Below are 17,412 nucleotides of genomic sequence, written 5' to 3' on the forward strand. Positions count from 1 at the left end.
GTCTGGAGGGATGTTGCAGTGGTGGTTCACGGTAATTCTCTGCCCATTGCAGAAGGATTGTCAGATTCTCTTAAGGAAAAAAAAAATAGCCAGGGTGAAATGTAGCAGTTGTGCCTACAGCCTTGGCATTGACCTCGTCTTCCATTTATGCCACTAMAGAAGAAAAGCTTACAAAGCTGTTGATTTGGATATTCTATGTTACAGAAAGAGATCTTTATCAATTTACGCAGTGTAAAGTTTTGGATAGTTGTTACTTTTTCATTCAGTCAGTTAAGCCAAATAATACCACAACTTAAATAAATAGAAGATATACATACAGTTTTTAAAACCCTAAATGTGATGCATACCTTCCTAATATATAACATGTGAATGTCTAAACAATGCATTTAAGATTTTATATCAATGTTTTAATGGAATGTTATTTAATAACTCTAAGACTTACATAAAATAATTAATGTTATATTCATTATTGCATAGCTTAATGTCTTTTACATAACCAGAAAATTAGTTTAAAGAGACATAATTAAAATAGTTCTAGACATGACACCATAACACAATTAAAAATACAGTACTCCAATGTTGTACAAAAATATAGCTTAGTTAAATGCAAACCCTTTTATGGGCTATTTATCTATGCTTATGTATGTTAAGGGAATTGAAAAGAAATTTGGTTAAATAGACTGATTTTTTTTTTGAAGAAAATAAGGGCTACAAAGCAAGACTTGCCATTATTTAACTTATTATACTTACTTAGAGGACACTTGAGAAAATTTTACTGCAAGAAACCTGTAACCTGTGACCATAGCAAAAGCAGAATGCCATAGGGTTGCAATGACAGTCCACTTTTATTGTATGCAGTGTTTCTCTCTCAGTCGAATAGCAGGACGTGACATTGATCTGAAATGGGAGCTGTTTGAAGTAGCAACTGTCAATCTCTAATATCAAAGAATGGCCTGAATTCTTACTAAATTAGTCATTGTGGTATGACCACTCACTTTATAAAGTCCTTCCAACCTAAAAAGTGATCTGTCGTCAAGAGGTGATTCAAAAATAGTGAATGATAGTGAGGTATCATCCAGGACCTTATCTAACAGACTATTCTTATAGGGTGATATAAATGTGTTTTTAGGTATGGTGAATGTCTGTTGCTGTTTACGTCACTTGAAGATGGTTGGGTTATGTTTCTCATTATATATGTATTCACTGTTGCAAGTTTAAGAAGGCAAGTACTTTGTGATATTTATTTTTGAGTCCATATATGCTTATAGATTTGGTTGGAGTGGTCAGTGATTTCATCAGAGSCAAGTCTAGATTGAGGAAAAAAAARACACATAGTATACTTTAATCTTTTCTCAAGACTGTGTTTATTTTTTCAATGTTATTTTCCTTTGATTATTATTCTGAAGCTTTATTCATCAGTGTTACAGGAAAATAATAAACAAAGAAGAATTGCTTAAGGGTTCAAAAGTAAAAAAAATGAGATTCATAGTAATTCCATGCAACAAATACAAAAGCTGAATCTGTTATTTTAAAGTTCTTTAAGTGAGTGTGTGATTAAATGTTGTATCTGGAACTTTAGTGACTATTTCTTTCTCTTCACAGGTACAAACACACTTGGAAAATCAGTCTAGATACCATATACAGCAAAGCCAGAGGCACCAGGTGAAACAGTACTTGACCGTTGACACCAAGCTGTCCAGCCAGACGCTCTCCCTGTCCCACTCCCACACAATCCAGCCTGCAGGAGTTGCCTCCTTGTTAAGGAACGGACATATGCCTCCCGTCAGTGATCTTGGCACTCCGGAAAGCCCAGTTACCAAGCTGTTGGCCCTGGGAGGAGAACACAAAAATGCGGTAGGGATGGGCTGCCAAAAAAGGAACAGGGAAATGGGAACTGCCTCCTTTTAGAAAAGTGCTGTATGACCCTTCTTGCATTAACTGTGGGCAACAGGCCTTGTGGGGCCTTCAGATGCAGCTCTTGCTCCCTGAATCCTTCTGGATTGCATGGGTGATTGCCTGAATGTCATGTGAGTAGCTTATTGCATGATCAGGCTTCTAAATTGCTGCCAGTTTAAATGTACCGATGCATCTTTTTATCTACGAGTCATATATTTCTGTACATTTTCTGAGCATGTACTTTGCAATACAAACCTTTTTTTTTTTTTTTTTTTTCCGATGAGAGTTATTTCTGTCTGAAAGTATTATCCCATCTGCATAACAAAGTTGAATACTGATTACTTTAAAGATGTAACTGGAAGAATCGTTCATTCATTTTTCAGTTAGCTGATATATTTATATATGGGTTATCTTGGGTAAATTGGCATAGATCTGCTAACTTTAGTGCCACCATTGATTTTAATAGAGGTACAGCTATTATGCAATGTCAAATTCTCAGTCAGTGTGAGATGTAGATCATTATGGCCTTTAATACTTCAATAGATTTCAAGAGAGAGTGCTTATTAGGTAAAAGGGGAATTTCTACAGAAATAAGAAACGGAGATGTTATATTATACCTTAGACTCTAACAGAATAGAAGAGTCTTACAAACACACTGTGAGCATTTGGATGCTATGCTGCTAAATTAGAGGGAACTAAAAAATAATAAAGCCAACATTCATTGAAGAGCTCATCTGGGGCCACTCCATTTCTTCAACAGGGAGCTGACATTTCATGTCAGATTTATGAATTATTGGAGCCACTGCTCTGCAAAGACTCTTTTAGATGGCTTTTGTGGAAGAAAGTGCAGCATGTTGAGGACTATTCTTAGGCACTAAGGGTGTCTGGCCAGGAACAGCCCGTGCCCATGCTATTACGCTTCTTTGTCCTCTAGGACAAGAAGGCTGCTTGTAACCCACTATGACTCCATCCTGGATGGCACCTGGCGATATTTGGGAGTGTGAAAAATGGCACAAGACAAAATCCATACAGAGACCATTCTGATAATTTAAACAATCTGGTTCCAGAGTCTCAAAAAGCTCACTGATAGTGTACAGCTTATTAGTACAGATGTACCCTATGGTTTGAGATGGACTATGTGTATATCAGTAAGTAAAACACAGTCTAATTCATATTGTTTAATTATTGAGACATTCTCTGGCATTCTTTGGCCCAGATAGCTATCTCTGAGATAAATCTCGGCACAGTCCATGGGACAGTGCATACCTCATTTCTARCAGAAGAAGAGGAATGTCAGTATGGGCTGTGGTGTGCCACTGGGACCAGGAGTCTACAGTGGATGGTCCTTGGCCTGTGAGTGCTCCATGGCCTATGATATGAAATCATTTCATAGGGCCTTCTATATTTCTTTTATCTAGAGCTCTTTTGATTGAGATCTGCTTGGAAACCCTCAGAGCTCAAATGAGTTAACAGTGTCAACAGTGGCTGGTTCTTTATCTGATCTCTGGGAATCAGACCAAAGTTCTCAGTAAAAACTCACAGTGAGCCTTTCCCAAATKTATCTATCTATCTATCTATCTGGAAAATATACTTCAGCAGTTTGTGATACAAATTATGAAAAAACAAACAAAACAAAACAAAAAATGCACACATACAATACACACACACAAAAACAAAACAGAAGATTGCTTAGAAAATTATCCTGTATACATCAAAAGAGAAATCCCTAAATTTTATTGTTTCAAACACAATATAAAATTCAAACACAATATAAAATTCATCTGAATCCTGAAAACAGACTGTAACACCAAATCTTGACTGACTCATGTCCTTGCAGAAGCACAAATTTCTTCTGGTCTTCCTGTTTTGGTAAAACAATACCCTGTGGATATGGCACATCTGCTGAAGGTGGTTGATTGCAGTTACAGCTAAGCATTATACTCCTGTCATCTTAAGAGTTGCATTAAAGGGTTAAAAAAAGGTGAACAGGTTGCTGATGTTTGGGAGGAAACGGCTAATTTACTAAACCATAAAAATTGTTTTCTCCASTAATATAAAATACGAATATCCTGTAAAAGTACCTGAATTATTTGAATTTTATGACATAAACTTTTGAAATTGAGTTTTATCGGTGCAGTATATTCTCAGAATTATTTCCTCTATGTTTTCAGAATAACATTATCTATATTGCTATAAATAATGATTAGTTTAAAATGTTATTTTATTAGATGGAAGAGGTTATTGATGACATAATCARTATGGAATCAAGTTTTAATGATGAAGGGATAGGTTGCTCTGAAGCTCCTCTACTAATGCAAAGAACTGTAAGTATTTTGTGGAACTTGATCTTGCTTGGTTTATAATAGAGAATTTCATTAAGTGATTCAATTAAGCATTATACTCTAGAGGGTAAAGAAGTAATATCAATGGATTTATTCTTTGTCTTGAGTTACTTGTCTTTTATGTCAACAAATTTTAAAAGAAGAGATTCTAATGTAGTGGAATACATACATTTTAGCTGGTCTGAATTGCATGTTTTAGCCCAGTCTCAGCTCCAGCGTGTAGGCCACTGGAGGTAATAATTTTCTGCAGGACTATGGATATGAAGATTCTCCAGACCCTACAGACGCATGAAGACCTTTAAGAGTCTTCCTGTAAAATTCCTCTGTCTCATCACAAAAAAAAAAATAAAAAAAAATAAAAAAAAAAAAAAAGGAAAAAGAAAAAAATCATGTAGCAGTAGCTATTTTCTTTGATGTGTTATACTGAATTAAGTATTTCTCTTTTTGTTGGCTTTCATAAAGGCAAGCAGCACACATGTTGAATAATTGCAAAGATAAGAAATATAACTTTTCAGATGAAGTGACTCATTGAAATAATAGTAACAGAACAGTATAATTTTGTAATCTCTTTTTGTAAAGGAATGACAAAAGAATAACAAAGTCTGCATAAATTTTCATGTATGATACATGCTTTTCAAAGATAGTGGAGACCTTTTATGGGCAAATAATTTATTACTTGGTAAAATATCACAGTCTTTGGCAATCTACAGAACAAATTTTGGAATGCATAGTTAAATGGTTTTCTTAACCAGCTACTAGAAGAGCTCCTTTTTGTGACTGTGATGATACTTTTAGCAGACGATACTTTCGCATCACTGTTTTACCCACCACAAGTGGCAATTAATACTTCTCATAAATGCCTGGCCATCTGTATGCCAGTTGCAGAACCAATAGGGTCAGTGGTAATATAAACAGTATGATTTTTACATACCTAAGCACAGAACATACCAAGGAAATGTTTCTAGAGGTGTGAATTAATAATTTGGCTAAAATTAACTCAAAGCAGGGGAGGATCCATTCTACTGTGGCATAATGGGAAGGTGATGAGAAGCATAAATTCTCCATTTTGGATTGGACTCAGAGAGATCACCTTTCAAAAACAGATGATATTATTTTTTGCTGATTCTGGACTTARCCTTTATCTTCAGCTATGAAGGACATATATGAAATGCATTGAATGCCCTGTTGTTTAAGAGCAAGGTAATAGATAGTGACTATTACCTTGTCACTAGRTGAAAGTAACCTGTTTGAAAGATTTGAGACTCTTACAGTGCCTCTGGTTGGGAAAATACCTACATTTTTGTTTATGCTGAAAATTCTCCAGGCTCCTAGCTAAACCATGAAAATAGAGTGTTTTCTAAAATTGCCAGCTGTAATATTGTCACAAAAATGAAGCCTACCTTCAACAACTGTACCTGTGTGTAAAGAAGTGCAGCAGCCTTCTTGCTTCTTACATTTTCCATTTTCTTTCAGCAGACTCTACTCAAAAAAAAAAAAAAAAAAAAAAAAAGAAAAAAAGGCTATATAGAGGTGAATTTAGGTGTTTGACTTCATACATATGGCTTGTGACTCATGACTTTGTGGCATCTTTATGGCAACATCCTAAACTTTTTTCCAAAATTTCAGTCATAAACGACACAAGCATATTGAATGATAGGTAATGAAAGATAGAGGCAAGTAGGAAAAAGTCTTCTTAGATCCATGTTTTCTCAGCATCACATGAAGTGTGTGGACTTTATTTGCCTTAAAAATRCAAATATATTACAATAATATTGGACTAGAGACATGTTATCAGGAATGAGAAAATACCCAATGTTATTCATGCCTCTGAGAAGAGGAAGTGTGGTTCTGCTTTCCTTAAACAGTCCTGTACAAAGATTCAAATCAGTTCTACAATCTTTTTGCAAAGGCTTTACTATGATATCTGCTATCAACATGAAGTAAGTAAGAACACAAACAAGACCAAAGTGCCTCTAAGCCTGCATGAGTCAGTATTTCATTCCCTCTTATGCTTATCCAGGGTAATGTTGAAGTAGTCTTTGGGTGAGGTCTTAGCTTTTTGCTTCCTTGAAATTTTCTTGAATTTCTCTGGACTGTGCACAATCTGTTAAATTATGAAAAAAGATCTGAGTTTCATGGTTTTATGAATATGTATCAGGTTCATCTTTTCATTAAACTGCTTGCTTGATCAAGTCCAAACTCATGAAGCAATTTGCTTTTCTAATTTTTCTCAGTAGATAGTGGGTAAGATTAGGGATTTTGCAAGGCTAACCGTTGTGTGTTGTTATGAACTAGTGTTTACTTTAGTTAGATGCACCCATGTACCATTTTAATGGGCACATTGAATTCTCTGAGAGTACTCATGTGAATAATTGCTTAGAGGTTCACTGTTTGACCCTGAATTAATGAATTACAGTCATGTATTAGTAGAATCAGAGAAGYGAAAACAAGAACATCCATCTATCTCCTCTTAAAATTAGCACAGCTACTGAACAGTATATTCTCTTGCTTTTATTGTGCTTGGCCTAAAATTCATAATTTTATAAAACTTTCTCTTGGTGTGTGGTAACATAAGAATCACTCAAAACAGGGAATACCCTGACTGTGTTTGTTTTGCTCTCAATATTACCCTAATAATAAGACTAGGGAAAATGTTAGCCCGCTGCTGAATGSGGAGGGTGCCTGGGTAACGGAGGATACCGAGAAGGCAGAGTTACTAAATAYCTTCTTTGCCTCTGTCTTTACTGCTAAGGCTAGTCTCCARTAACTACAGAGCCTAGGGAAAAAAGAGATAAATGGGAGAGAGGAAGACCTTCCACTGGTCAAGGAGGATTGGATTAGGGATTACTTAGGCAAACTGGCTGCCCATAAATCTATGGGCCCACATGGGATGCACCCAAGAGTGCAGAGGGAGCTGGCGGAGGTTATTGCTCAGCCGCTCTCCATCATGTTCAAGAGGTCATGGAGAGCAGGCAAGGTGCTGGAGGACTGGAAGAAACCAACATCACTGCAGTCTTCAAAAAGGGTAAGAGAGAGGAGCCAGGAAACTACAGGCTGGGCAGCCTCATCTGGAAAGGTGATGGAGCAGCTCATCCTAGTTAGCGTCTCTAGGCATATCAAGGAAAAGAAGGTGATGAGGAGTAGTCAGCATGGATTCACCAAGGTCTTGTTTGTCTTGTTTGACAAACCTGATTGATAGCCTTTTATGATGAGGTGACTGGCCAGATGGACGAGGGGGGAGCCGTGGATGTTGTCTGCCTTGACTTCAACAAGGCTTTCAATACTGTCTCCCATAATATCCTCATAAGAAAGCTCTGCAAGTGTGGACTGGAYGAGTGCACGGTGAGGTGGATCGAGGGCTGGCTGGATGACAGAGCTCAGAGGGTGGTGATAAATGGGGCCGARTCCAGTTGGAGGCCTGTGGCCAGTGGTGTCCCCCAGGGGTCAGTACTGGGCCCGGTGCTATTCAATTTGTTCATCAATGACCTGGACGAGGGCACGGAGTGCACCCTGAGCAAGTTTGCAGATGACACCAAGCTGGGTGGTGTGGCCGACACTCTGGAGGGCTGTGCTGCCATCCAGAGGGACCTGATTATAATATTAATTATAACCTCAACTTTTAGTGGAATTATAATTGTGGGCCCCACATATAAAATTCTCATTTTCTAATCTTCTGTTGATAAAGTTCAGGAAATGATTAAGCAAACCCCAAGGTAAAACAGAACAAGACCATTTTAAAGTCATTTTCCTATCATAATAATTTAGTCTTATGAAACCATTCACTAATAGAATAATGTTTAACCATATTATATGAAATCTTATAAGATGATATGATATGATATATGATGTAATATGATACAATATGATATATTATCATACTAAGATCAACAAATGAATTGGTGTTTTTCCTGACCTTATAGAAATCATCGAAAAGCTTCTGTTTGTAATAAAAGTATGCTACATATGGTGACGGATATTTAGAAGGCATACATTTTTTATCAAATTTTGACTAATATTCAACTTCCAAAAGTTCAGAACATATGAAATATGCAGGGCTGTTAATGTAAGACATATATTACATCATCATTGATAGTTTAGTACAAGTTCTGTAAAGCTGAGGTCTATGTTCCTTTTAATATCTGAAGAAAGGAGGTATGAAAAAAAGTATCAAGGGAGGTGTGCAGGGAATCAGCTATAAAATAGCCAATGAAAAGGGCCAGAAAATAACATAGTTAAAAATTAATTTTACTTATTTTTGCACTTTGCAGCTGACAGTGTGTAATCTAGTGAAATCTTTAATTGTATGCTATTTTGTTGTGTTAATATATGAATATAGTCCTATGGACTGTAGGACATCATAAAACCAAATTTTAGACTTCACAAGAAGTTCTCTTGTGAAGAAGATTGACATTCACTGGTACCTTTATTCCAAAATAACTGTTGTAGCTCAGAAAATTTTTATGCAGCTACTGAGATAATATCCTCCATTAGACATGGAGTCTGGTAAAACATATATCAAAAGCATTAGAAGATTTATTAGTTTGGAATGAGAATAAAATAAGAGAATTTTAACACTCTGCAAGGGTACAGACTTTTACACGTTTCTGGCTGTTACAGGACAGAAAAAAAGAATTCAATGATTTGACATTGAATGTTTTTTTTTCTGTTCAATTCGTTCAGAAGTATTGCTGTAGAAACTGGTGGAAAGAAGCTCTGCTGCCATTAGACACTTGGTAGTGACACCTCCCATTCTGGTTATAAGAGCAGTGCAGAATAATGCTTGAGGCAGAGCACTACCATAAACCAGGGCATCTTAGGTCGCTAGCAAATGAACCACTGGTGACCTGCTGAATCAGGTGGGCTCACTGTTCATAGCCCAATAGATATGGGAAAAAAATAAACCAAAGAAAATGAAATGTTTCCCTACAAATTGTTAGGAGAAAAAGGAAAGACTTTCTGTAGAAAAAATATTTAACTCATTTTTACCACTCTAATACCAGACAGACACCCATCTCCAAAGTTTCTGTGTTGATTTATTCATTATACAGGATGAGTATTTTTTTACTGTAAATATCTCATGAAGGAGCTTGCCATCAGCTGTATCTCCTGCAAACTATGCCTTCTGATCAGCAGGAAGCACAGTATGAATACATGCAGCATAAATATGATATGACTAGTCTTACCTAGAGACTAGAATACCTTTGGTAGTACAGCCAAAGGTGAAAAAATAGCTGTTGAAACAAATTCTTTAAAAAAATCTGCAAAAGATTTTCAAAATTATTCTTAAAAGGAAAGAAATAGCTATATCTAAAGCAGCATTACTTGCTCCACCATCTACAGCTTCAGCTACTGAAATCATTATGGTGTCATTGGCACTCCATATAATTCCAGAGATTCAGAGCTGTCACAAATGATGAATTTGTTTAAGGAATCTTTGTTTAGTTGTGAACTTTGGCAAATTTCTTCACTTTTTCTTTGAATCTCACTTGATATATTTAGCATTTATATACTGTGAAAACAAAAGTCTAAAAAGGTTATTTTTATTTGCATCAGTCTAAAGAAAAGGAAACCTCAATTGAAACTCAGTTTTATTGCTGATTAGGTAATACTTACACGATACTAGATTATTATAGTGAATACTAATGTTCAGTGCAGAGCAAGGATAGTGTTACCTGCCTTAGATTATCGAGAAAGTTCAAGCAGGTTTTCCCTCAGTTCCCAGCCTGTGATTATAAGGGTAGTGGCACCCAGTTGCTGCCTCACTAGCTCACTTCTGCTTCCGAATTTGCTCATCTGTGACCAACCAAGTGGGAGGACTGTGAGCTGGAGGAAGAGCAAGAAGATCTGGGCATCCTGAAAGAGAGAGAGGTTTCATTAGGCCCTAGGGAGAAGCGGTGCGACTCAAATGCCAGTGTGATGGGGAGAGAAGCAGCCCAGCAGGCAGCACAGTGCAGTGCTGAAGCATCACACTGCAGTTGGGCGCCTCTTTGGGGGGTCCTGCAAAGTCTCATTGCTTCACTTACATTACTGTATGCATTAAAAGAGCACTATTTCATGAAGATAGTAGTTACAGTCTGCTGCCACTCCAGTTTAGAGTCAAGTCTATCAGGACTACTTCATCTCTTATCATTCTTGCAAGAAAGCAGCTGAGAAATTTCTCAGCTGACCAGTGACTTGCATTTATTTGTCAGCAAATTTGACATTTGAAACAATCTTGATTTGCAGAGGCAGATGCGAGAGAACAGGATAGATCTTTTTCATCTCCAATTTTTAAGACCCTGATAGCTACAACTGGTATAAAGTTCTCATTAAATCTGTTAACTGCATTTGATTTTATTCAGAGAGTATTTATTGATAAAAGCAAAATACTTTCTGTCTGGCAAAATCTCACTGCTATTACAAGGTCTCTGAGGTCACAGTTTCTCATCATGCCATTAATAATTTGTATTTGTATTAATTATTTGTCAAGTACTGATGGCTACCATTTGGTATTTGGATGGATTACAAAAATTGCTGTCTGTCCCAGTACCAGAAATCATATAGAAAAAAATAATCAAGTAGATATCCTCCTAAGTATTTTATTTAATAATTGCCATGATTATTCAATCATGAAGTAAGAGTAGGTTCCGTTAGGGGTTCATATAGTATTGCTGAACTACAGCTCCCTGCTGCAGATTCATGTGGGTTTGTTTTATTCAGTGAATAGTGTCATATGGCAATTTTGGAAAGCTTATAAAAACTGCTAAAATTCAAAACTATTCCATAGAAGAACAGGGTAAATATTAACAATCTCATTTGCTTAGGTTGAGTAACTTGAGAAAACTGCACATCAATGAAAATGCTTTGTCAATCACATTCTGCACTAGATTAGTCTTAAAGTCCAAGGAAGAATCAAAGTTCACCTGGGTATATAGGCTTCTGCCTAGCACTCCCTGGTGTTGTTTGCAAGGTTAACGAAAAAGAAAAATGAAGGAAAAAGAGCAATCTTTAGCTATTGTGGAAATAATAGACTCCTCAAAAATAAAACTGGTGAGCAAATATTTTCTTTGTCTTTCTTCAATAGAATAAAGGTGTGCTGTATGTGTGGATCATGAGCTACTAGTTTCAGGATTAGTGAAAAAAGGTGCTAGGTAGAGGATTGAACTTTTCAGCTGCAGAAAACTAACAGCAAGTTGCACCAAGTCAGAACTTCTGAGAACTGTTTTCCATGTCAGGTGGAGAGGGTGTCTGTCTTATATGCCAAATGAAAGCTTAGTAGCCTTTTATGCATTTTAGTAGTTTGAAACAGCAATCTCTGAATGAAATAGGTAGTGTACAGCCCTATTGCATGCTTTAATTACTCCCAAAGAGGTTGGGAATGTGTAATTGAAATTTCTTTCATGCTGTAGTAAAGGTCTTCATAGTATACAGCCTACAATATGTTTGGTCCAGTTTGGAGCACTTTTACACAGCTACAGGTCTCTAAATTTATACAACATGCCCAAATGACTAATAATGTCATTGCTACTAATAATAACAATTGCAAAACAATAACAATTCTTCCTGTATATTTAGTCAATCTTGACATATTATTAAAATTTAGCTTAAACATGGAGTTGAATTCATCTCATCTAATCTTAGACTTCCAGCTTCCTAGATTTAGTTTCTCCATTTGCATCTGAAGTCTTCACCTAAGTTCTTTTTATATCCCTTTACTAAAAAAAGGTAATTTTAGCCTGTGATTTATTTGCCTGAGTTTAGATGTCATGTCTAGTATGAAATGAGTATCTCTCTCCTCCCTTAAGTATAAGGGATGTCTAAATCAGTCACTTAAATACTGAAGTTCACCCCATGGATTCCTATATTCAGTTGGATGTATCACAGCCCTTAGGGACAGGCAAACAAAAGCTGCACATGAAGACTATGATATTAGAGCTTTATTGCTTCTTCTCTGTAAGTAACCCAAATATCCAACAGTGTCTAAACACACATCATCCAAAAATATAAGGATTAGCATTTTGGAGTAGATCCTGAGCTGATGGATAAAGGAAAGGATTTCTAATATATATTATCATACTCTAGTTTGCCTTTGTTGACAGGTAATAAATGCATTCAATGTCTAGGCAATCCTTACTAAATCTAAGCTTGTAGGATCTGCAAGTATATTCCTGCTGTTTGTGATCACCAAGTATATTCCATTTTATCCTGAAGCCTAATAACACATCCAGTGCTACGTCTCATGTCTTCTTTTCTGTATAAAGTAAAGTAAGAGATGCTGGATAGCAGAGAAGGCTACATTAAGGCATGTCTTCAAAAAGACAAAGATGAGGTGAGATGAAAATTTGGGACTCTGATGTACAGGAGATGGTTGCTTCTGGAGCTAATCTGGATGAATTTTTGTCAATGCTATGTGTTTACATAAAAGACTCTTGCCACAGAGACAAGAGTAGTAGCTAGTTTGTTCTGTAGACACAGTCAAAGTTTTTAGTATAAGACAAGCTAATTTGTGGAAAATACACAGATTTCTTAAAGGTCATTTTGAGAAATAAACTCCTGCAAATTATGCTAGCATTTATTAGCACAGCTTTCCTTTACTATATACATATATAGTATTGTATAAAGTACCTTAGTATGCATTTATATTTACATTCTAAATAAACATATTTGTGTATATCAGCAGCTACAGAAGGGAATTCAAATCAAAACAAAACTTTGCTTGCTGTGTGATAATCCTTCTGACCATACTAGATCACAAAAATCGTTGAATACCGTACTGAAAAGTTTTCAGATATTGAGATGACACATGAAATGTAAGAGAATATATATGATGTGATAGAAATACTAATATTAGATTTGTTAGCACCCGCATTTAAGAGATAAAGGCTAAGTATTCATTTTCTGCAATAGTTATACTTGTCCCTCAACCTCAATTTACCTCAATTTTTCACTTATTTGAAGTTTCTATTGCTGACATTTGATCAGGAATGGAATTTGAATAATCTGGTATACTTGCGGATGATAGGCAAGAAGTCATTTGAGAACAAGAATTAGTGCATTATTTGATGTTACTGCTGAAATAATAGTTGCAAAAGAGATAACTGTTATTTAAATTGCCATCTTTAGATTTCAGATCCTGGAGACAACTGGAACAATTCTCCTGTACCATTTTATTTCTAGTTGCGACTTGGCTTCTTGCAGTATCAAAACCTCACTTTACTTTTGGTTCACATCTTTTAAATTATCCTTATAAGCAGAAAAGCCAAAAATAGCTAAATTCATATTATTTAAAGACCATAACTGAAAGAACAGAACATTCCAGCAAATTCTTTTGCTTGGCCTGATTTGACCAGACATTTATACAGACAATGGACTCCATATATTGGTAGAGGAATGTACTATAACTGTGAATGTGAACAGACTTCATTCTTCTCTGGTGAATAATGAACTAACTTGATGATCATTATTGGAAGATAAAAAATGAACCAGTTTTCATACATAATATATAAAATGTAATATAATATATCTGAACATTATGTCCCTGGTTGAGGAAGGTGTAATTATGAACCATGTTAAGGATAAATATAAAAGGAGATATAATTTGTTCTAAGCAAAACAAGTCTGAAAAGGAAAGTATTTGCTTTTCTGCTATTCCCTTTAGATAATAAAAATGAACCAAAATAATTGGTTATTAGTTAAAGAACGTTTATTTCTTCTATACCACAATTATTTTGCATTGTAATTGCGAAAGAACCAAAAATATTTGTCTATGAATGAGACTCTTTGTTCTGGATTCTGAACACATTATGCTATTCTCTTTTGATAATTTACATTATAAACACGTTTACAGGCAAATAATATCACAGTTTCTGTTGTTTACCTTTCTCCAAGCAAAATAGTAATTCCAAAACAAATCCAGTGGCTGAACAGCAGTCTTGAGACTGCAGGACTTTCATTGAACTATAATATCATTTATCTTATCTAAAATGCTTTTAATTTAGATAAAAAGCCACAATTCACTAAGGCACATGGACAGCACTCCTGTTTTCTCCCTGCCAAAAATTGGAAATATTTGGTATATCAGCTATTGTTATTTAGAAAATGTACTACAATGCCTATTATATACCTATTGGCCAATTCGCTCACTGGTTGAACTCAATCCATGTTCATATATGTACTTCARAGATTGAAAAATAGTTTGTTTACTGGTGTTGGCTAATAAGCAGGCAGGGAACGACAATGAATTAAAGTTTTTTTTTTTTTTTTTTTTTTTTTTTTTTCCCAATAACACAGATACTAAACAAATTGAATTTTACTTGATAAATGAAATGAACAGCGAAGATGGTTCCAAATTTCAATTTCTATATTTGTAATGTAAATGACACTAGCACAAAAGCTTTCTTAAATTCTTTCTTTGAGTTTTTAATTGAGTAAGTAAGGATCAAATTTAAATCAATGGGTGCTGACATACAAGAATTTTTGTAGAGGCAGCTTCTCACTGATGCCTTTCTTAAGGGCATCCGGCTGTTTTCATCACTCTCCTGATCTTCTGCCTGTGGAGAGTTGAGGAGACTTTGGGAGAAATGGTAGGTAGAAATGAGCTTCCACCAACATGTTCCTGATCCTTTCAAGAGAAAAATGTCAAGGCGTCTATCTATCTGGTGAACGTGTCAGGACAGTCTAGGAACTTTAGGTTCAAAGACCCTTGCTATTTAGCTATTTTATTTTACTCTTTACTTGAAAGGTGTCTATTCTTTACAAATGTCTGCAAATTCTGCACCACTTCAATGATTAGTGATCCCTCTTTTGGAGGCATGGAGATCTGATTGCTACTTGAATTATTCTTAACAGCTAGTCTTGAATATCCAGAATTTGTTGATTTGAGCTTTCTTTCATGCGAACAGACGCATGAAGTGCAATAGAGAAGCATTTGAAGCAGGCAATTGAGCCTTTCAGATTAAAGGACTGGCAAAAGAGAAGGCAAGGATTTTATTGAAAGAGAAGTACATGGCTAGAGTCAAGAATCAATCCTCAGCATCAGTTTATTTAATATTTTCATTACTGACCTTGGTACAAAAAAATATATGTGTTCTGATGAAATTTACCAAGCTAGCAAAAATAGAAAACATTGTCAATGTAATGGAGGACGAGGATATCATAGAGGAAGAATTACATGACCATGATGACAGAATAGTATAAATGGAAGGAATGTAATAGTACTGAGTGCAAAGTCATTCATTTAAAAACTAATAACAAGAATGTCTGCAGTAAGCAGAGAGCTCATTAACTGGACATGACAAAGAAAGATCTGGGTATATTAGTTGATCGGAGGATGACTATAAGCCATCAAAATGATGGGAATGCAAAAAAAAAAGATAAATATGATCTTAGAAACCATCACGAGAGATAATTCCAGGGGACACAGGGAAATATTTGCTGCAGAATTGACCAGAAAGAAATTAGAATGATGTAAGCAATGCAGATTTCCAGAAAAACAACAAATCTTTCCAGAGGACTAATTCAAAGCAGGAAAGATAGAGTTCATTGACTGTGCAGATAATCCATAGCATGAAACATCTGTCTAAGGTAGCATGGTTTATGGTTTGTTCAGTTTTGGTAAACAAGTGTTTAAGGGAGCTACAACCAATCTCAGTAATTTTACGGGGAGGCTGAAAATGAACCATATAGCTAAAGGTGCACAAAAATAAAATCTGTTTAGGATTGGAAATGAAAAGAAGGCTTTTTAACAGACATTTAAGATCAAATTCTGTAACATACTCCATATAAAGATATTGGAGATACAAAACCTAATTGATTTTAAAAGGAAATGTGATAGGTTTATGAAACACATTATGTGATGCTATGATAATTTAGTTCAATATCCAGGAAATACTTTCCAGTCCTGGGCCTCTGTGTCTAGACTGAASGTTGCAATAGTCAGCCTAATTTTTAAAATAAGAAAAAGCTAGCTGACTTTGGAACCGTGTTGAACAGTTATTTTCTATATCTGTACAATACTGATGGTGATAGAGCCATAAAAAATACAGAATCATGTAAGTAAAGACTTTATCCTTACATATAGCTGGCTAGTGACTACAGATGAATAGGTACAGACAATTCTCATTTCTGTATTTTATTATCTTATTAGAATTTTTTTCTGATATGTTCCTGGAAGATACAGAAATGCAAMTTGTTTTGTGTCTTGCTTGAAATTAAATGATATTTACTAATAGTTACCATGCTATGAGATCTAGAATATCACATTATTTCTGTAATTTAGGAGAGAATTTTCATGGCCTAGTAATGTTTTTCTTTAGAAAGAACATAACTTGTATCACTGACTGCTAATTTTTTGTGATCCTTGTTCTCCACTTCCAGCTGTGAGAGAAATGAACCCTTAGTATTTGACCATAGAGGCTTGCCTACACATCAGTTCAGACCCAATTATTAAATATAACAAGCCCTTCAGGACCTTTCTTCTGTTTGAATGGTGTTGGACAGTGCCAGTAACAACCCCCAAACGTGCCAGGCTGTGTTTCAGGGCGTGCTACATCCTGCAAGGTGCTGCTTAGTTTAAGCTAGGTGCTCACTCAGATATTTGAGCTGAGCTATGTCTTTAACTGATCTAAGGTTCAGAGCTGAGCATCTTCCAGGATTAAGCCCCGTGAAGGGAAATTCCCACATCCCAGTCTTTTGGCACAGGTATTAAAGAGCCTGTGACACATTATACAAAAGGAAGAGTGTCAACCCATGTGTCCTTGACAAATGCTAACTTGGTTAATTACAGTCTGCTTTCTTTAATTCTTCTTGAAGTTTTAATTAGATATAGTATTATTCTCTTCCTGCACCACATTGTCACTAGCTGTTCCCACTTGACTATTTGCTATGTTAAAGGTTGTTAATCTTTTGTCCAAAGCTGGCTGCATATTAGAAGAAGGAAAAGTGACTAATTATAGACTCCTATTTTTAATATTTGTATGCTCACCCGTTACAAGCATCTAAATTCTCAGACATGCATATATAAATATATGTATACATAGTGAATGGAAAAGTCGAAAATATGTTACTTAAAAGGACTTTTCAGAAACAATGTGAATGTGTACCAATACACGTTAYGATGACTGGAGAAGAAATAGATTCTTTCTTGGGATTTCTACATTTTCATACGCATTTGTCTATGTTTCCACAGCAGCCACCA

At 35.6% G+C, this 17,412-nt stretch overlaps 1 protein-coding gene across 1 annotated transcript in view; it reads left to right on the forward strand.

The window, feature by feature from the left end:
• The window catches only part of TFEC (transcription factor EC), an 83,073-nt gene that overhangs the window by 50,626 nt on the left and 15,035 nt on the right, over positions 1–17,412 (forward strand). Inside the window, exons 2-3 of the mRNA XM_026033225.1 lie at positions 1,603–1,854; positions 4,125–4,220. Coding sequence (XP_025889010.1) covers positions 1,603–1,854; positions 4,125–4,220 — 348 coding nt within the window. The remainder of the gene's footprint in view (positions 1–1,602; positions 1,855–4,124; positions 4,221–17,412) is intronic.

The sequence above is a fragment of the Nothoprocta perdicaria genome, unplaced genomic scaffold (assembly GCF_003342845.1).
Source record: "Nothoprocta perdicaria isolate Ctin4 unplaced genomic scaffold, notPer1 scaffold_125, whole genome shotgun sequence".
In the NCBI taxonomy this organism is placed as follows: domain Eukaryota; kingdom Metazoa; phylum Chordata; class Aves; order Tinamiformes; family Tinamidae; genus Nothoprocta; species Nothoprocta perdicaria.